This window comes from Antedon mediterranea, chromosome 4, assembly GCF_964355755.1.
Source record: "Antedon mediterranea chromosome 4, ecAntMedi1.1, whole genome shotgun sequence".
Lineage (NCBI taxonomy): Eukaryota > Metazoa > Echinodermata > Crinoidea > Comatulida > Antedonidae > Antedon > Antedon mediterranea.
In genome coordinates this window covers 21,856,851-21,878,321 of record NC_092673.1, presented here as the reverse complement: position 1 = coordinate 21,878,321, position 21,471 = coordinate 21,856,851, and the positions used below count along the sequence as shown (strand labels likewise).

The window sequence follows — 21,471 nt, the reverse complement described above, 5'->3', positions numbered from 1 at the left end:
TAAAATGTTTTCCAGCTCCAGAACTCATTTTTTGTATGTGTAATACGACGAATGAGTCAATTCTAAAGCTCTGTCTACACTATCAAACTAGTTTGACAAAAAAAGTGTGATGTATCTAAATATGGTATTGATATGCCCAAATTTAGTAGTGATATATATCATCATCATCGTCCATATATGGGGAAATCACATTTTTTTGTTGATATACCTTAACACTCCAGTACTTTTTCATATGAAATGTTAATTGAGGATTCTTGTGTGTTTACTGTACTCAACAGAGACGTAATTTTTCTCAGTTAAATGCTACTGCATCCGTAAACATGTGGTAGAACAAAATGAACCAATACTGTTGTTTACTATTTAATTTAGATCTAAATAAAATATATATTATTACACATGATCCTTAATATGTTAAGAGTTTAGAATTTGTTAGAAGAGTACCGGTAACTTCAATATTGAAGATATTAACGTGAAGTTTGTCGATTTGTATTCTTCCAAAATAGTATTATTAATACCTAAAAATATATATATATATACTATATAATTATATAAAACTATTATTACCCTGTAGTAGATTCCAATCAAATCGATACAATCGAAAGCCCCAGCATAATAATATCAAGCAAAAAATTCTGGGCTTGTATCTTAGTGAGGGCTATTTCTCATTCTTAACAATTTTATCACCGTATAATAAATATTAATTAATTTCTAGTATATCACTGATTGGGGGTTAGAGTTTGCCTATGCCTGTAAATTTATATTAAAATATATTATTATACAATTAATATGTATAATACATCCATGATTGTTAATATACATGAATTGGCCTAATACCTCTCATTCTTGAGTAGATCTCATCCCAGTCCATATAGATTCCTTGCACATGTCTTGGGGTTTGACATCCTTGAGGAATCGTGAACTTGGATCTGCCGTGCAGAATTCTTGTATTGTCTATGCATACAGCTTCACCTGTAAAGTACAATACTATAATGCACTGTTCTCAAAACATTTGTGCCCTAAAGTCTTTCAATTCATGAGATATATTTTCTAGTTCAGTTTGTATGACTTATTTTATACATAGACAGTTACTTTGTCTGTGTTTATCAGGGTAAAGGTATTTATTATCAATCTCAAGCTTAACTCGAAAGTGAGGAAATTCGTAATTTAGCCTACTCAAATAAACTAATTGGGAAATGGTTAACTAGTTCTGTAATGAGAAATGTATGATTACAGGACCAACAACTTTGGTGAGTAACAATGAGAGTAAAGACATCTTACACTCATCATGACTATCACATGATTCACAGACATTCAAACTTTTGTAAAATTAAAACAGCTGAAATGACAAAATCATCAAGATAATTAATCTTATACATACCTGGATGTAACTTGAACGACACTAGGTTTTCTTTTTTATAGAGGGCAGTATAGAATGTCTTCATTGCTTTGTACACTTTCTTTACGTCTTCAATACCTACACTCATACGACTATTTAGGTGGGGGTAACCAAGTGAAATTTGTTTAATTTCACTATTTTCTTTCAATCTGAAAAAGACAATATCAACTGAGAAGCAAACAACAGGTTTTATGAATAATATATGTAGTGGCGGATCCAGGATCTTGGAATAGAGGGGTTTAAAAGTAGTGAAGTGAAGTCTTGAACTTAATTTAATTTCCCATATTTTGCATTACAATTTATGAAATTTAGCAGAGGCCTGGGCTGGCTTCATCCACACCCCCCTCCCCCCCCCCCCACACGCCTGAATTCTCCCCTGCTATGTGAATAGCACTTTACTGATACTGATACAAAAAATACTGATTTACAAAATATAAATACCTTATAATTGGTTTCTGATGCATTAAAATATAATTGGTCTTAGACATTCCGTGCACCCCATCATCAAGATATGCTAAAGGCACACGGCTTAGCACGTCAAATGTTTCAGGGTCTTCTTTCTGTAAGTCGTACGCTACTTTGAAGCCATCTGCAAACTCACTCAATCCACCATCTTCACTCATTGTGATACAATGTAGTACTAGCACCTAGAAAAATATATGCAGAGAACAATTTAATTAAGTTTTTAATCAGTCAATCACTCTTTAAAATTTAAAGTCCAGTATTTATTCTGAATGGGGAATGAGTTGTTAGCTGTTAGCTGATGGTCTACACTATCAAACTTTATGTGACAAAAAACTTTGATGTGCCCATTATATGGACATGATGATGTCATATCACTACCATATTTGGGTACATCACTACCATTTAGGCACATCACCCTTTTTTTGTCAAACTAGTTTGATAGTGTAGACAGAGCTTAAGTATTACGTGGTATGGTTGCCAGTTCCTTTCCACACCGCCTTATCCCCCCTAGTATTTTTCAACCAGGCACTTATTTACAGCTGAGTGGACTGGAAGTTGTTCTTATTGGTAATTATGTTTTCCGAGTTTACGAAATTTACATAATAAATAAAGCAAATATACCAGAATTACTAGATTATTTTTTTTAATTTTTACTGCCGTGAGGGCATCTATAAGTATTATTTAAAAAACCTGTAGTCTGAAATGCTCATGTAAAAATATGTAGTAGAGCTGTAGCTTGGTGGTTAACATGTTTCCCAAGGTCCAGGGTTCAATCCTGACCTAGTGCCAGGGTTGTAACTCCACTCCTTAAGCCTCAAATGAGACTTAGTTTATAAGCACCATAAACTATAAAATAGTTTATCCATCCTGTAATTGGTGAGTTTGTGCTCGTTGTTGGATGATGAAATAAAAAATAAAAATATGTATAGTATACTAACGCCAGGTACAAAAGAATAATAAACCAGATCAGTGTGTAAGCCAAGTCGGTTGCCAGTGTAGCCCAAATTAGTCGGATCTAGCGTATTTGGTTTGATACCAAAATCAACCCTAAAATACAAAAAAAAAAACATTATTTTCATTCTGCTATTTCAATTTGCTAATGAAATTAAACTCCATTTATTGGGGATGGAAGGGAGGGGCTTATTTACAGCAGGCCTACTGTATCCATTTTCTCGACATGCAGAAACTGATCACAGGGCTAATACAAAATATATAACATTTTTAACAACATCCCAAGCAAATCATTATCAGGTACATCATTATTATCACACCCTTGTAAAAATGAATAAAAAGTATGAAAGAAAAATAAATTAAAAAAATTTTAAAAAAGGAGTAAATCCAAACAATCAAATTAAACCCAGAACCTGCTGTGAATACCGCCACCACACCGACTAGTTCCATGACAATCAACATGATGATTGTGAAAACTTATAACGATTAATAATCATAACCATAATAAATTATCATCATCAGAAATATTATTATAAATATTGATATAATAATAATATTCCTACCCATGACATGTAGTTCTTGGGTGCGTCACCATATTGGCCAATCGTACAAGATTCTTGTCGTCACTTCCAAGATCATTCACAATAGTGATTCCATCTGTGTGTAAGCTTAAAAGCCAAGAATGTAAACTGGATTTATCAGACATGATGTCATTATAAGAAAAAGTTGATACCTTTGATTTCGTCATTTCGGAACCCCAATATCTCCTCTCATCCTCAGGATCTGTCGCTGCGGGAAACTTGACATCTCTTAGCCAGCTTAGTGGATATTCGCTAACGTGTTTATCAGACCAGTTGACAATTACTGATTGATCTTTTATTGTGGCGTTTAATGGGTGTATATCAAGGTCCAAGTTTTCCAACAAGTTCTGTTTCTGCCCTGATGATAGTTCATAGCAACTGGAACAATGACAGTTGTCTCGTAACCAAACAAACGGACATTGAACTACGCTTACCTCATCAAACACCAGTTTTATAGTTTCAGAATTCAAATCAATCTTAAGCTTCGCTTGATCGGTGGTTGTAACAGAGTTTCGTAGATTATTGTTGACAGAGGAATATAATTGTTTCAAATATCTACTATTGGATGAGATGTCTATTCTGATTCGGTTTGGATTTGTTAGAACCAAAGGAGCTGCTCTCCATCTTAAAATGTTATAAATAGAAATACGCTGAAGACCTCGCAACATGATAATCGATGATGACTGAAAAACAAAACATATACAAAAAGTATAAAGTACAGTGGGTTTTTGATTGGCACATTTTCATTTTCGATAGATTTTAGATAGATGGTCAACTGTAATAAAAGTTTTACAAAGCTCATAGACAACTTGCCACTATAGTATATTCAACGATATTTTAAACTAAACAGAGACATCCATAACTATACCAGAAAGCAGTATCACTTTATTATTAATTTGAGGAATTAAACAATTAAGGAAAACAACGTTATCTAATAAAACCACCAGAAAATGGAACAAACTACCCCAAAATACAATAGAAGCCCAAACCATGACAAATTCAAAGAGATTATCTCAACTTAGGCAAGCCACTCCCCCAAGACTTCCAGGTGGAGTATTAAAGAGGACAACCACCAAGTACCAGTACTGTAGTAGTAAAACCATTCTTTTTTCATTAAAAAAAAAAAGGGGGGGGGGGAGAGGTGTTAGGTACAATATTAAATATTAATGATTAATATTTTGAATGAATTTTGATTTGCTAGTTTATATAGTGTAGTATTTTTTTTTAAATTTTTTGTAATTATAATGATATTTAAATGGAGGTTTTCTTTTTAAGTTTTATAAACATTTTTTTGATAAATAGGCCTACTGTACCTCCTTGGTCTAACCAAATCAATTTTTTTATTTGTATTGTCACTTTCATTGGGATCCCTTTCATTGTATGTACTGTAGGCCTATGTACAAAAAAATAAAAATAAAAGTTGTCATGGTCCTGCAATATATAGGAGGCCGGTCCTACTAGCTAGCTAGGCTTATATGGTCTTAATATACTTGGTTGTCTATCATCAGCAACACACACATGAAACGTAGCCTAGGTAGGCATGGCTAACCAACTAACTAGCCTAGGCCTATATGTCTAGGCCAGAGGCCTACTAACTAGGCTAGCCCGCAGCCTCACTCAGGCTTATTATGTAGGCCTAGGCCTATGCCTACTACTACTAGGCCTAGGTAGGCCTCTATGGCTATTTATGGCTAGCTAGGGGCTAGTGAGTAGGGCCTCCTCACCTCTACTAGCCTAGCTAGGCCTAGCTAGGTAACTAAACTATTTTGGGATGATCCGGTTTTTGCACTAATGGCCTATACTTTTAGGCCTAAGTAAGAATTACTAGTCTAATAGTCTAGGCCTAGAGAGCATAGGGTGCTATTTATCTAGTAGGCCTAGACTGTGTAGTTTAGTAAAAAGGTTAAATAATCCATAACAAATTACATGTATCGGATCGGATGTGTTGTTTTTTTTACAGCAGCAGCACACACACACGTACCAGACGGCTAAACATTGAGGGCGCGCTTATTATTATATCGAATTAAAAAAGTTTGGTTTTGTGGTGGTGGTGTGATAAAAATGATACGACGGCGCGGCGGTACTTCTGCTGTCGTATTGTAACAAAATAATAATAATAAAAAGATGATGTCAAACCGACATCAATTATATATTGGAGATTCAGCATTCTACTAATAGTGATCCGGTACCTACACCCGGTGGTAAGTCTTAAAGTTTAAGCAATACTCTATGCCTAGGCTAGCCTATCTTTTTATAGGCTAGGCCTAGCTAGACTAGGCTAGGCCCTAGGCCCTAGCTAGTAGGTAGCCTAGACTAGAGGCCTGCCGCCTAGGTACATGATTAGGCTAGCTAGGGCCGGCCCTGGCTAGCCTAGGCCTAGTTAACCTACTGTAACAGCACTAGGCCTAGTTTTTTCAAAAATAATACATTGATATCAGTCACATTAATAAGCTTTATTTTGGTTACAATAAAAATCAATTTCTAATCCTGTGTTTTGAATGTTATTAGGCTTAATATTACGGTAGGCCTAGCGGCCCCTATGTTATCAGTTTGATTGCGATATTTAAAAAAAAATTATAATATAAGTTATAGCACAGAATGTAGGCATATCCCCAACGGAATTGGAAATTCACACTGCACTCTAACCAATATGGCAACATACTGTAGACTGCAATTTTGTACCACTAGAACTAGAATAGTAATGTCATCTATTTTGAAACTTTAGACATGCTGCAATTCAAAACCCCTTCATGCAAAAGATTGTTTTAGTCTATTGGTTTTTGATTTTTTGTAAATTTATAACACTGCAGTTTTAATTTTTTTGAAACGATTGTGTCATATTTGAGTTTAAAATCTAACTTTTACTGGCTTTTATTTTTTACTCTGTTCTACTACTTTATTAAACTATAGTTGTTTGATGTTTGTACAATATTTTACTGGCATCAGAATTTGTGTGAGTGCCATCATTCCAAAGGTGAATCATCTTTAAAATAAATAATTAAATAACAATCTATACAGTCAAACCTTGTTTGTTGAACATGGGTCAATTTATTCTAAAGCTCTGTTTACAGTATCAAACTAGTTTGAAGTGTGATGTGGCCAAATATGGCAGTGATTCCCAAATATGGTAGTGATATGACATCATCATCATGTCCATATGGGCAAATTTTTTTGACACATAAAGTTTGATAGTTTAATACAGAACTTAAGGATTTTAAACCTTGAACTGAGATTTAGGAAGAACATATTTCATTTCTCAATATCTGTAGGGTCATACTGTAGCGTCATAAGAAGGGGATAGATTATCTAAAAGATTATCTGACCTGGACAGTGACCAGTTCAAAAATCTGAACTCACACACATGACTAATGCAAGTTCTGCAGCAAAATCTGCCCAATTTGCATAACAATCTATTAGCCTAACAACTAAATGCTACCAGATTATCACTATGTAACTTTGGACAATGCCAGTGTCCTCCAAATTTTGTTGGCAATTGTTTGGTTTCAGTGTGCTGTACAAGCCTCTAGGTTACTTTAAATGCTAGGCAATAAAGAATAGTGTATATAGCATTCCGTGACAAACACTTCATTGTAAAGGTTTCACAAAAGTATGTGCTCTTTATGGTGCGACTTGATAATATTATTAAATTGTGAGTAGCGTTTTCTGTTTTTTTTGTCAGATTTTATATCGTAAACATTCTTGTTAAAACGGTAATTGTGTTATATTTATTTTATAGTTTTGTAATACTTTAAAGTTATAGTGTACGATATTACCAATGTATAGATTACATCATTATCTGACCTTCACAAGCCACACCCATTAATCTTCCTATAAAATAAATTAATTGAATTTATAACTTAGAAGAAATTCAACAAGAAGAATATCAATAAAATGAATTTTTTTTAAATATAATTATAATAAATTGATAGCAATATATTTTTGAAGGGACATTGATCTGTAATGAGAACAACCATATTTTGACTAATAAACAAAATCCTGAGTCAGTATTGTCAACTCCTCATATTTAAGAAAGAAGACTTTGTTGACTAGGGAAATTACCAAATTAAATACGTAACTAACTGTACTATACTTTTGTCACCTATACCTGTACAGTATCTATTTATCATTATGCCATCTTATAAAGTTATATAAAATAAATCTGTTAAAACGAGAACGATCATTTCTCTACAATTAGTAGGTTAAATATCCAATACGTTTTAAAAAAAGGTACAGCTATAATTTGTTATAGATTGTCATTGGTTATTGAATTTACTGTACAATTCCGTGAATTTATTGATATTATATCCTATGACAATATTGAAATACTGTACTGTAAATTATCATTTTCTAGTTATTTCAATCTTTACGATTTTATTTATATTTGAACTATTTCAGTACACTGTATAGTTATAGTTTACGATTGTTTTATCACCATGGAAATACTAGACTTAAAATTGTATTAACAAAACATCAATAGATATGGGTTTTTACCCTAAAAATAAATTGTTTGATAATACCAACCAGTTGGTCCTTAATCACGTATCCTTTATTCTTTATTTCAGTAATAATACTTATTTACATTGTCGTCATGGTTATGATGACAATTGGATGGCTTTTATTTTTTATGCTTTTTTTATTGTGTGAAAATTAACAGACTTTAAAAATAAAATATACATTATAGCTGTACACAATATGTATACGAGTAGAGTAAGATTGCTTTCAAAGTCATTAAAATAGTGTATACTTTAGTATAGTATACACTATTAACACATTGATGGAATTAAAGATTTAAACATATTGTGGTTTTTATATGAAAAATAATTTAAAGAGCACAATCATTAACTTTTTTTAAATTTTTAATTAAAGGTCATAAAATGGTCTCTATTATTTTGGAGGTACAGTTTTATTTGAACTCAAATTTTGTATTCATCAATTTTATTTGTAGAAAATATTTCTATTTGAAATTCAGACAACCTGTATTTTAAATTTAAATGTACAGTATTATTATTATTATTATTATTATTATTATATCAAAATTTATAAAGCGTCAATTCAAAGACCGAGGTACAAAATCAAAGGTGCTGGGCATGTTAGTGGTGGTCGAAAAAATGAGTTTTGAGCAATTTTTTAAATAAGGCAACAGAAGAGCAGTGTTTAATTTGTGGTAAATTCCATAATTTTTGTATTTACAGTTAGTTTATAAGTTCATATTACTTTTTACCAGTATGACTTCCTCTATATCCCTGTATTTCACGACCACAAATCTAGCTTTAAAGAACTGAGGCGCTGCTTGGCTCTGCTAATCTCCATTTCCTACTTTTAATGTAATACAGCTATTGGTCCTAGTTGTACTTTAATATAGCTATTGGTCCTAGTTGTATTTTAATTGTACTGTAATACAGCTATTGGTCCTAGTACTGTAATACAGCTATTGGTCCTAGTTGTACTTTAATATAGCTATTGGTCCTAGTTGTATTTTAATACAGCTATTGGTCCTAGTTGTACTGTAATACAGCTATTGGTCCTAGTACTGTAATACAGCTATTGGTCCTAGTACTGTAATACAGCTATTGGTCCTAGTACTGTAATACAGCTATTGGTCCTAGTTGTAATTTAATACAGCTATTGGTCCTACTTGCTTTAAATAAGGCTATTGGTCCTACTTGCTATTTGTTGTAAAATACAGCAGAGAACATTTAAATATAATTCGTTAATAATTAACCATTGAATGCAAAATGGTTAGAAACATTTGTCTGCACTGATGGTGTGTGCAGTACAGTATAAATTTATTTATTATTTGATGAACTTTACAATTTCTTTACTGTATGTCAGTGGAAACAATGAGTATGTTTGTTTAAAAAAAGAGACAGAATTGAATTCTAAAGAATATATTATTGAATATTAAAGAATGCATACGGTACAGTAAATGTATAATACTGTACAGTATAGGGCTACTAATATAGATATTAATGTATGTATAATTATATTGAATATTTTCAGTAATAATGTTGCTATGATAATGTTGCTAGTTGCTATGATAATGTTGCTATTATTAGCTTAAACTCCTATACAAACAATATCAACAATTTAATACATCCTGTATTGCATTGTACGGCTTTACAGTAGCACAGCAACAAGCGCCGTGTGCCATTTCATTTCTTAGTTATTAATATGTTAACTGGATGTTTGCTATTTTTCCAGGTTAGTGGGCTTTAGAATTTTATTTCGAATATTACAGTATTTTGTTTTTCTTTTACTGTATATAATACCACTTTCATTCAAGGGTACTGATTTTAAGAAGTGGATTACAGATAACACTACTATACTGTAGGCCTAAAATATACAGCAAAAATATTTTTGAAATTAAATTGTCCAATTAATATTGTCCAATGAAATGTAAATGAGGAGAAAAAAGGTATCTGTACTGTACATAACCCCATAATACTACTACTGTAGCATTATGGGGTCTACCAAATTGTGTAAACAAAATTTCATTACTGTAAGTTTTTATCCTATACAGTACATAGGCCTACTGTTTTTACAGTCAAAATGAGAAGTTGGCTCTAGATGATTTCATTAGACTATTATTAACCAGCCTCAATGACAGACCTAGGGTGCTACTGTACCAATGTACTCCAGCTACATCATTGGTCAGAGTTGATGGTGTGATTTGTCGTCATTTCAGTCAGGAAATGTGAAGGTTATTGAAAAGCTTTAGAAACATATGGTGGGCTGGCATTAAAATAATTATGTTTACCCTTTTTAAAAATCAATAATACTGAATTCTATGGCGCACCAAGCTGTCATTTATTCGGTAATAAAGATATCTTAGTTTTAAATAGAGATCTCTACTAAATAGAGATATACGGATTAACAGGGATATCTCTATTAAAAACTAAGATAAGATATCTATTTAAAACTACTAAAGATATTATTAAAAACTAAGATAACTCTATTGCTTTTAATAAATGACAGCTTGGCATGACATAGAATTTACTATATTGCATGAATTGCATAATAAATATTAATATTACCTGAAAAAAATGTAATTTAAAGCAACAAATACTTAAATTGTCTGTCAGACAATGGTTTTTGGGTTTCTTTTCTCTTTTTATATGTGAATAAATATTATTTATTTGTTACAGAAGTGAATACTCAATTTCTGTCACTTTAGTTAATTTTATTGCTAAGGTCAAGTCACTTCATCACCCTAGATATTTCAAGTGTGAAGTATCCTATTACAAACACAAACTTTAATGGACTTTTTCGATAATAATTCAATGAATATCTGACAGTGAATATACCAGAAATGGTTTGGGATTTGTAATTTTAGCATGACATGTCCTAATAGACTCTTTTCCCAGACGTTTTTTTGGTCTACTGTAGCAGCTGGAATCAATAAATTATAGTGGAGTTTCCATTTTCGCAAAACTGTCGTCCTTAGAACTATAACTGCTTCTGATTGAGTAGTCCTAATGGGATGTAGCGGGCTAGAGCAGCAGCGTGAAAAAAGGTTTTAAAGACTGAACAGTTTGTTTTTATTTCTGGTAGATTACCATAACATTTTGAAATTAATTATTATTTTACTTTAAAATAGATACCAGTGACTCAGTGTTTTACATTTCTGCAATTGATATTATTACAACCCTATATAACTTAATTGCATCACATCTTCCTACATTTTGCAAAATATGCAAAATATAGAACATTTGTTTGTTTTACAATGTAAAAAAACAATAAATGTTTTGTACTCATTGTGAGTGAGTAACTGAGCAGTTTAAGACAGTGGAACCGTAATATGTAGCCATAACATCGGCAATGGTTCGAGCCTCACTCGCTCCATGGTTCTAGTGGAAGAACAAGTCTTCTCGGATAAGGACTATACCGTAGGTCCAATGTACACAAAATGCTCATTTGTCCTTTAAAGAACCTAGTACATCTTTCGAAAAGAGTAAGGGGTTATCCTGGCGTTTATTAGTTCAACAGGTACTGTCACACACAGCCACTACAGTATATAAAAGTAGGCTTTCTAGCTCCGTATTAATCAATTTATTGATTGTGGAACTTACAAAGATATTTTAATTTGTTTTCCTAACTGTAATTGTTCTATTGAACTCTGTTGAATACTGTAAGTAAATCTAACAAACTCATGATGACACCGTTGAATTCAGGTACATCTCTTTTTAGAGAGTACTTAATCCGAACTTTCTATAATCCATAATAAACTCCACAATTAATAGTACGTAGTAGTAAGGAAATTAATTCTTTAATGTTTTGTTCTTTTATAATTTTGAATAGAGGAGTACACGCATTTTAAATTGCAGCAGTCACTTTTTTTTTAATGAATGATTAAAACTTAATTTATTTAACTATTATTGGTGGCTAGTTTATACAGTTTTTTAACCATTCAATGCAGAATGTTTTTTTAGTTTTTTCTGTAGTATGATATTTCTATATAGACAACAAACTGACAGTGTGTTTTAAAATAAAGAACAATGTTAAAGATAATATTGTCCCCCTGAAAAAATAATTCTTAAACATTTTTTGTTGTTGAATAATGCCATATTAATATCACATAATAGTTATTAACTTTGACCAAAAATTGGATAAAAACAAATTTTATTTTCCTGGAAAAAATAAAGAAATGTAAAGCAAAAAAATAGTAAAACCCAATGTGTTTGGTTGAATTTAAAGACCCCTTCCCTGCAATTTTGGACGTTTTTTTGGAAAATAATACATATATATCACTTTTAAAACATTAAACCATGTCATTCCTTGTCTTAAATGTACGTTTTATGGTAAATTATGATAAAAAGTGAGAAACAATGCACTACCTAAGTAGCTCGCGGCGATCGACCTCTTGTGGACGGTCTTAGGCCTAGCCTAGCTAGGCTTAGTTTTTTAGGCCTAGCTGGTAAACATCGGTAACGTACGAACATCATACGCTAGCTATATACCTAGCCTGACGTTGTATAGTTGCTGCATTAATTGTCTTTCTATTTTTGCCAGACTCCGTTGATACAAATTGGGGAAAACCCGGTATTTTCGCTGAAAAGTTAGGAGTCTTCCATTTGTTTTGGCCTCACGATCGATCGAAAAGTCGAATTACAGGTGAAAAACAAAAATATCAATCCGCGCGCAATGCATTTTGGGATTTATAGCGGGCCGCTATAATTATTAGAATCAACTTATTTTTCACATTTTTAACCGTTTAAAGACCAAAAAAGTTATCGCAATAGGACCATATAGTATTATTTTTACATTAAATATAGTTTGTGATCTTAAATTAGATCTAAAAACCGTAGGGAAGGGGGCTTTAACAAATTTTTTTTTCATTTTATAAGTGAAAACATTATTTTTGTTCGTTTTATTTTCTACGAAAGTGATTAACTTTATTAAAACTACAAAATAACTTATTCAAAGTCTGATTTTAATTAATCTTCATTTTTCATGTTTTTGGGGGACAATACTGTACATCTAAATAATATATTATTCCAAATTTTGAAATTGCTGTTGTACAGTAATACTAATAATAGTATAATGCCTGTACATATTACAAAACAATATTTGCATTGCCTCACTGTATAAATATTATTGATTTTTTTATCCAATATTATGGAGGATAAAGCAAATGAGAAAACCATGCTGTTGTGCAAAATAGATTAACCTACAGAGATCAAAGAATATTTAATAATGTGTTGTCTTTTATTCCCATTAACATTTGGTTTCCTCATGGAGGAAAAAAAATTATTATTTTTTCCTCCATGGTTTCGTATAGTAGTTATGGATAGAAAGAAATGGTATTTAAAGTGTTCAGGTTTTATGTTTCTATTGTGAATTGGTCATTTTTTCCTTGTCCAGAATACAGTACATGAATACAAATTACAAATGTTGGGCTTGATTGACACTGACAAGTACAGTACATTAAACATAGTGGTCATACTATAGTCGTATACAATAATTGACAAATAGAGGGCATAATAAATCGACTCTGCTCGTAAGCTAGTTGATTGGCTGAATGGTTAATAATGCTCAAGTTGTTTAAATCATTGTTTTTTTTCTCACCATCTGACCATTAATAGTTACTTACTGCAGTACTACTGTACTATTACTAGTAGAGAACTGATTTGCGAATGGTCAATGTGTACAACAAGGTCACAGCATACACTTTGTGCAATATTTGCCACTTACTGTATGTTGAATGGTGTCATGAAACAATTATTAAATTAATTCAGTTGATGTTAGAAAAACACAATAATATGAATAAAAGGCATAATTACAGGACTTATTGCATATTTTATATTATGAAAGTGATTATTAAAAATCAATATATTTTTATGTAAATAGTGTAAAACACTGTAGAATAGATTTTTTTCTATCCACTTTTAATCACGCCACCTGCCCTCTGATGTTTTTTAATCACTGTTTCGCAATCAAAGCATGTTTACATACTGGCTTGATCGTTATATTGTCATCGTAGATTTAAGTTATTCTTTTATTTGTTATCATTTGAGTAAACATAGTTACAATACAATACAATACAAATCTGTCTTTATTCTGGAATAGCTCTTTCAATACACAAGTACTGGTCTCCCAAGAGGTCCAGATTTGAAAAAAAATACAAGAAAAATAAAAGCTAAAAAACTATGTTACAATAGAAGTTATATAGAAGATGTTTAAATTCAACTTGACTAAGTGTCTCATAATTTTTACGGATATGTACAGGAAGATTCATAATACAATGAATGTACAGTATATAAGGTTTGTATTCTGAAGAATACTTTAGTACAGTGTACTGCGAGTGATAAAAAATACAGTACTGTATACAGTATTTGTTAATCTCTATACAGTAAATACACTTTAGCAAATGTACTGTACCTGCCTCAGGGCACGGGGTTCAAAAGTAGTTTGCATACTGTGTATGTTTGCATACTGTGTATGCATACAGTACTGTATGTGATGTGTGCAGTAGCAATGCATAATAATATACAGTACAAAACTTCCTCTCTTATGTAAATATATTTCAATTGTAAATGCAAATCAATTATCATCAGAAATAAATTCATTTAGATTTCTTAATATTTCTTTAAAAAAAAGTATGTTACATTTTTCAATACTGAATATAATGGTATGAATATGTAGATGTTTGGTACATTATACAGTTTTGATTAACCTGTTTGTTGCTATGGAAATTGAAAACAATTTAAAATATACAGCGACATTATTTATAGTTCATACGTGTTGGAGATTAATGTTGTACCCATGGATGGCATCATCATCATAGGAATCTACGTATTCCCTAGTTAATACATGCATGGAGTTATTCTTTACTCCATGATACATGTGCTGTGACGTTAGCCTATGTAATAAAAACGACTGATGATAATTTATTACCTCTCCTGTATTGTACAGTACTGTAGTTTTAAACCGAGTATTATCATGTGTACTACTACTAGATATAAGAAATAAAGTATAGTCTCTGTCTTTTAGTCCTGTGTGGAACTAAATATTAAATCATTGTATTGTCAAATTATTCCTACTGTATTTATTGACTCATCAAGTTGTATTCTTTCACTGTTTGTGTTTGTCATACTTGAGTATTGTATAATACCTGTTTTGTGTGGTTTTTTTGTATTCATTTTATGAAATCAACTGGAATACAGTAGATTACCACAGACAGCAATTGTTGTATTGTTGATAAATTCCTATACAATAACTCAAGCTTACTGTAAATTAATAAAATTGAGCAGAACCACAATATGACATTTTTTTGTAGGTGGGACATTCCAATACTTTACAAATAACTGTGTTATTTTATGTCCACCAATAATTTAACATCATTTAAGAAGTATATACTAGTGTATACCGTAGTATAATAGTAAATCAACAAAGTGTATTTAAGCAAGTCCTAAGCTGAATTAGTAATATCTGCTGTGTACTTGGTACTTGATGGTTGCCCTCTACTGGAAGTCTGTCTAGAGACCTTGGAGGAGTGGCTTAATTCAAGATAAATCTCCTTGAATTATCTAGGCATAGCTCAATGTTAACAACACTCTTGAATCTACAGCTTTTTAGGGCAGTTTGTTCCACTTCTTCATTGTTTTCTGGAAGGAATGAGTATATTTCATGACTAAACTGTGTGTGATTTCATTTTGATCCATTCTTGCTCCTTCACTTTTGGTACAGGCTGCAGATTAATGTTTATTTCGTTGTTAACCATTTTATAATGGTATGTTTGTAAGCCATTTTGTCTTCTCTCTCGAGAGAGAGAGTCCTTAACTTTAGGTAAGTTTACGTATTCATCACAGTGACTACAGTACCTACTGTACAGTACTGAATTTTAGTATTTTTTATGAAAAAAAAGTTACTAAATTCTATTATATGTCTTGTCTAGAATGATGAACTGGGTTCTTTAAAGTGCAGGTTATACTGGTATAACTGTGTACACTGGTTATAACACTGGTTATAACTGTGTACTATGGTTTATAGTCCTTATCCAAGAAGAATTTTCTTACTGTTTATTTACTATCAGTATCAATCAGTATAAATGTGTGGTATGCGTTGATTAAAATTAAGTGCTTTTGAGCAATATTAAGAAGCTCCAAGATTACAATGTTTAATGCTTTTTTTTATAAGACGGTACTATGCTGTTGCTTAACAACCTAGCTTCATATTCGTTTTAATTTAATTTGAAGTCATACTGTTTACATTTAGTGAAATATTTTGAAATTGTGCAAGAATAAACTGGATAATAATTAAACATATTTTACCAGTACAAAATCCCCAAGAGGGAAGTTCCTAGGAAAGTTCAGTGATGGATCCAAGATTGAAAATGGTGAAATGAAGGGCTGAACTTAATCTGATGTTCTATCTTTTGCATACAGTAGTTTAGTTATAATTATCGGAATTTAGGAACCCTATCCCTAAAGCTCTGTCTACACTATCAAACTTTATGTGACAACAAAATGTGATGTCATATCACTACCATATTTAAGCAATCACTGCCATATTTGGGCACATCACACTTTTTTGTCAAACTACTGTAGTTTGATAGTGTAGACAGAGCTTAATGAATCCATCTACTGGATTACAGTATGAATAACTATTGTGAACAAATCTAAACCACAGTACTAATAGGGGACACTTCCTCCCCCTTGTTTCTATTTTTTTAAAGGCCTCAATGAGATGATTAGGACCAATTGTTTTAATAAAATAAGTAATGTTACCTATAAACTACAGTACACACTACAAAACATGTGTTTCAAAAAATGTATATTAAAGATGTATTGTCCCTTGAAACACAAAAAATGAAAAAAAAAATATTCTAAATTTAAATTGGCCATATCAAAGTAATATTAAAGTTATTCACTTTAAGTCGAAAATTCGAGCCAAAAACAACAGTTTACGTAATTAACAGGTAAATTAATTAGATTACATTTCGTCTGAGAAATCGTCGCAAGCGAAAGTAAACAAAGATTTCAAACCATGAGTATGCATTATGCATATGCTAATTAGGATTGTTTACAACTCATCACGGTTGAGAAGGTGTTTTCACACAGATCGCGAGGAAGTTTTATGATTATGCATACAGAGTAGCCAAACAAGCGCATTGCATTATGGGATATGTTTTGATTGAAAACTTTGACTGGAAGTCAAAGTTATTTTTTGAACAAAAAAACATCTGTATTTCGGTTAAATTATTTTTTTTTTTTTACTAATTAACTAGTTAATAACTATTATGATACTTCAAAATGACCCACTTTTTTTCGAAATTAAAAAAAAAAATTTGGGGGAATTAGTCAAAGGGACAATACATTTTTAATTAAACATTTGTTTTGTTGGAAAAAAATCCTGGGAATTTTTGCATTGTTTTAAATTTTATCTGAGTATTTTTATTTATTTATTCAATAAACATAAAAAGCAGAAATAGATCCAAAATACAATAAATATCTATGCTACAGGTATTTAGTTAATTCATCCATATTGGGATCTTAGAGCGGACAGCAAACATATCCAGCTGTCGTTGGATGATGAAAAAGAGTTGCTATGACAACACAATCAGATTCAATTCAAGATTTTCTAGGCCTGTTGATACAACTTAACAATCAATTCTTCTCTTGGTTGCAATCAATATTTAAGCCTTGTATTTTCAAGTCGTTCAGCATCAGGCCTTCTGGAGGAAGTTACATGTACAGTATTTTTGTCAAGTTCAATGTAAGTAATAGTTAACATAGGAAGAGGATGTTGCATGAGTGTAGGCTACAATAAGTGACATTGGAAGTTGATTTTTTTGACGATGATTGTGAATTTTCTACAGTACGACGGAAATTAATTACTGTAGTATAGAAATGAGTAAGCCTGTACAGTAGTCTGTACATTTCTATTTGATACCACTGATCTGCCTTGTTATTCTGTAAGCAGCTAGCTTATTTTTTAACACAATGGTTTTATTTATGTCATTGTTATACTCTACTGTAAAAAACTATTTCCAGATACTATATACATAAATTAAGATAGGAGCTGCATACACATGGAACCACCACTTATATCAACCTATTTACAGTGGTCCTTGTAATTTTACTAATTTCGGTTTATGGTAGAGTATTTGCTCACTATGTTGTACTGTGAAAATGAATGCACTAGCTTTGCAGTAATTTATTCATTATTATCAATAAAGCGGTTTTCTGTTTCACTTTGCCAGGTTTTTCTCATCATGTTATGACATAGATTCCATTGTCTTTGAATAAACAAGTTAGCTAACAAGTTGTCCTGGTACATTCACACTCCAGGAACTGACGGGTACAGTACAGTATGTACAAGATAGTACTTGCATCAAAAGGACATCACATCTACTTGTGCTAACAAAAGAAGCATACTAATACATTTAATTAATATTTTTAACATTAATTATTGTTTTTTTTTTCTTTAGATTGAGTTGATGTAATCATCTTGTGTGTGCTGTCATTCGATTTGAGAAAAAATGGCGATGAAAATGTCTTTGAAACTGAACAGTCTACAGTCAATTTGGTACTGTGTGTTTGTTGTGGTGACGCACGCCTACCTAGTAATAAGTGCGTTTTACCACTACCACCGTGTGCGTCAAATGGACTGGCCCGACGGAACTTTACCAAAACCAGAACTCGGTCTTTACATGCTCTGCGTTACAGCAGCGTTACTTATCACGATCTTATTCATACCAACGCAAATATTCCAAGTTGGGAACAATGCAAATGATCGGACAAAACTCGGGGTTGAGAAAGGCGATCAAGGACCACCAAAATGGAAAGGTGGTTTGAAAGCTAAGCTTGTGTTTGTACGAAGATATACAAAACATCTAGGACCAGTTGGGGCAACCATGCATATAGTATCAGCATTTTGTCTTCTACTTCCGGTTATGTTTCTACAAGCTCGAGAAATAGAACATGGCTTGTTACCACCACGTAAGTATTATTGATTTGAGACCATTCCTTGCATGTATTACTTGGATAAACTACGATAGCCTGAGATGTATGCAAAAAGATAAAAGTTCCTTGTGCACCCCTCTATAATAATGGACTACGTACTGAGAACATTTAACCTACAACCATACTTTCTTGTACCAAGGTGACTGAATGGCAATTTGTATAGCTCTTCATATTGTAACTGTGTTCTATATGTTTATATATACATTTATATCAAAATATTCATTAATACAAAGTTTGGAACATTGATTAATTAATTCTTATACTAAAACCAGTCTTGATGTTTGACTGTTTGGCATAGAAATATTTACCATTTTAAGATTTCATTGTGTTATCATCAAAATTAACTATTGTAGATCGGTACCAAACAATTTCTATGTTTTTTGTTTCTTTCACAGAATCTATTTGGCGATCTGAAGTTAGTTTGGTACCAGTTATTGAGATGGACAGGGCCCCATCACCACCACCGTTAATAGATACAGATCTCATGAATACTAATCAACCGGACTTAAAACCACATGTGAAAGAACCACCTTATAAAGTCTCAATGGTAACCATCAACTACATAAACTATGTCACTGCGTTGGTCGTGTATGCGATTCTGTATGGTGATGTATTCTGGTTCTGCCACAAGGGCTTTGCTTTACTTCTTTCCGTTCAGTTGATGTTCAACGCTATTCAATATTCACTTGGATTTATCGGAGTATCTTTACTTTATAAACTACACACGTACGGCTGGGACAAATATGGAATACCGGAACCAGCCGTTGTAAGTAGCGCGGCTGGACTCGTCGGTTTATTCCTAACAAACAATATCACAATATTTTTAAGTGCTGTTGTCATGTTTTTATATGGATATACACGAATGAAAGAATCTGAACTCCGCAAACGTAAAAATAATGTAGAAGATGGAAAGTGTTCCGTTGTTTACAAGGGTAATGCATTGCGATGTCAAGGTTACATACCGCACATGGGCGCCCTCTGTGTTCTTGTAATTTTCATTATTTGTAAATCTCCCTTAATAGTTGAATATCTACGAGCATTCCGCCATCAGGGTGACCCACGTCTATTAGCCTGCATGCTGTATGATATATTTTACATATTCTTCTGGGCATTTTTATGGGTTGTATTTGCTTTGAAACGCGAATGGAATTTTAATTTTGCATATCTCGACAATGTACAGAGCGTCAACGAAGAGTCTAGTCAAAGCGCAGGATCTACAGGTTCTCTCAATGACAGTGGAATGAAAAACGACATTAAACTCAGCTTTGTTAATCATTATAACCAAGATATCCACCAAAGACATAACACTGATAATGTTACAGAAGTCAAAATGTCACCTAAGTTACACATGACAAACAATATGCCTCAAGCATCAGAAAAATATTCCCCGAAAAGACTCCGAAATGGGTCAGCAACGGCAGAAGAGTGCCAACTGTTGCATCAAAAACAAGAACATGAACCTATTCAAAATGGTGTCTTAAATACTTCAATGAATGGTCGACCTGTTTGAATATATTTCCTGCTAAAAATAAAACAGTGCACAAAGGGTAACATAATAATGTTCTGTTAAATTCTGTTACATAAATAACATTCTGTTTCATGAATAACGTTCTGTTACATGAATAACATTCTGTTAAATTCTGTTACATGAATAACATTCTGTTAACTTCTGTTACATGAATAACATTCTGTTAAATTCTGTTTTATAAATGAATAACATTCTGTTAAATTCTGTTTAAATAACATTCTGTAAAATTCTGTTTATGAATAGCATTCTGTAAATTCTGTTACATGAATAACATTCTGTTTCTGAATGTTACATTCTGTTAGCTGAATAACAGTCTGTTAAATTCTGTTACATGAACATTCTGTTAAATTCTGATAAAACCACTGACATGAATATTCTTCTGCATTAATTTTTTAAAGCTCAAAATTGCCATTGGAATGAAATATAGAATTATGATATTACCTGTATTAATTTTGATTTTAATTTGGTAAAATGAATCAATAACTAAATGGATCTGATGCTTTTTGTAATACTTTGTATATTTATGTAATTAATGTTATAGAAATTTGGTTTTATTATTTTATTTTAAGAAATATAAAGAGTGTAGCTTGGAGGTTAAGATGCTTAGCTACCATGGTCATGGGTTCAAATCCTCCACTCCCAAAGACTTTTTGATTTATGTGTATACGTAGAACATCTTGAGTATTTTTTTTTTAAACAGGATGGCCACCTTCGATAAGGATAGTGAATTCATTCGCTTATGGTTGTCCTTGTCAATTTTCCTAAATATAACAAGAGATATAAGCACTTGATTTTATATTAATATCAATAATTATATTCTAATTTAAATGTAATATCATTGATATATCTTTTGTTTTTTGTAAGTCAGGGTAATCATAAAGATATGAAATGTCAGAGGTCAACATTGATAAATATCTATTTAGAATCTATGATAATATTATGATATAAAGATCATTCTGTTGTGTTTAAAATAATTAAGGCAGGCTGGTACTTTTATGACATTCCTAGTGAAAGCCTTTAAATTCATAGAAAACATTAATAAAATAACAATTTCAGTCAAAAATTGTTTTTATTCTCATTCAAATA

The 21,471-nt window shown here is 31.9% G+C and overlaps 2 protein-coding genes across 4 annotated transcripts; one reads left to right on the top strand and one right to left on the bottom strand.

The window, feature by feature from the left end:
* Positions 1-227: 227 nt before the first annotated feature.
* LOC140046910 (gamma-butyrobetaine dioxygenase-like) lies at positions 228-5,364 on the bottom strand. Of its 2 annotated transcripts, none has more exons than XM_072091658.1 (6): positions 5,320-5,364; positions 3,376-4,076; positions 2,800-2,908; positions 1,838-2,043; positions 1,379-1,545; positions 228-969 (listed from the first exon to the last, which is right to left on the bottom strand). In XM_072091658.1, the coding sequence occupies exons 2-6, from the start codon at positions 4,059-4,061 to the stop codon at positions 809-811; spliced, it is 1,329 nt and encodes a 442-aa protein (XP_071947759.1). In that variant the 5' UTR covers positions 4,062-4,076; positions 5,320-5,364; the 3' UTR covers positions 228-808. The 2 variants fall into 2 exon arrangements, with proteins under 2 accessions (XP_071947759.1, XP_071947760.1); XM_072091659.1 differs by lacking the exon at positions 5,320-5,364 and adding an exon at positions 5,118-5,258.
* A 1,606-nt stretch (positions 5,365-6,970) lies between these two features.
* On the top strand, positions 6,971-20,850 carry LOC140048105 (uncharacterized). 2 transcript variants are annotated; one of them, XM_072093124.1, is made up of 3 exons: positions 6,971-7,042; positions 18,323-18,833; positions 19,253-20,850. In XM_072093124.1, the coding sequence occupies exons 2-3, from the start codon at positions 18,374-18,376 to the stop codon at positions 20,365-20,367; spliced, it is 1,575 nt and encodes a 524-aa protein (XP_071949225.1). In that variant the 5' UTR covers positions 6,971-7,042; positions 18,323-18,373; the 3' UTR covers positions 20,368-20,850. The 2 variants fall into 2 exon arrangements, with proteins under 2 accessions (XP_071949225.1, XP_071949224.1); XM_072093123.1 differs by lacking the exon at positions 6,971-7,042 and adding an exon at positions 9,439-9,594.
* The last annotated feature ends 621 nt before the right edge of the window (positions 20,851-21,471 follow it).

Coding starts and splice junctions, on each gene's coding strand:
- LOC140046910 (XM_072091658.1), bottom strand. CDS start 4,061: ATGTTGCGAGGTCTTCAGCGTATTTCTATTTATAACATTTTAAGATGG. Junction 2,909..3,375: donor CCAAGAACTACATGTCATGG/GTAGGAATATTA, acceptor TTTGTATTTTAG/GGTTGATTTTGGTATCAAAC. Junction 970..1,378: donor GTCGTTCAAGTTACATCCAG/GTATGTATAAGA, acceptor TGTACTTTACAG/GTGAAGCTGTATGCATAGAC.
- LOC140048105 (XM_072093124.1), top strand. CDS start 18,374: ATGGCGATGAAAATGTCTTTGAAACTGAACAGTCTACAGTCAATTTGG. Junction 18,834..19,252: donor ACATGGCTTGTTACCACCAC/GTAAGTATTATT, acceptor TTTCTTTCACAG/AATCTATTTGGCGATCTGAA.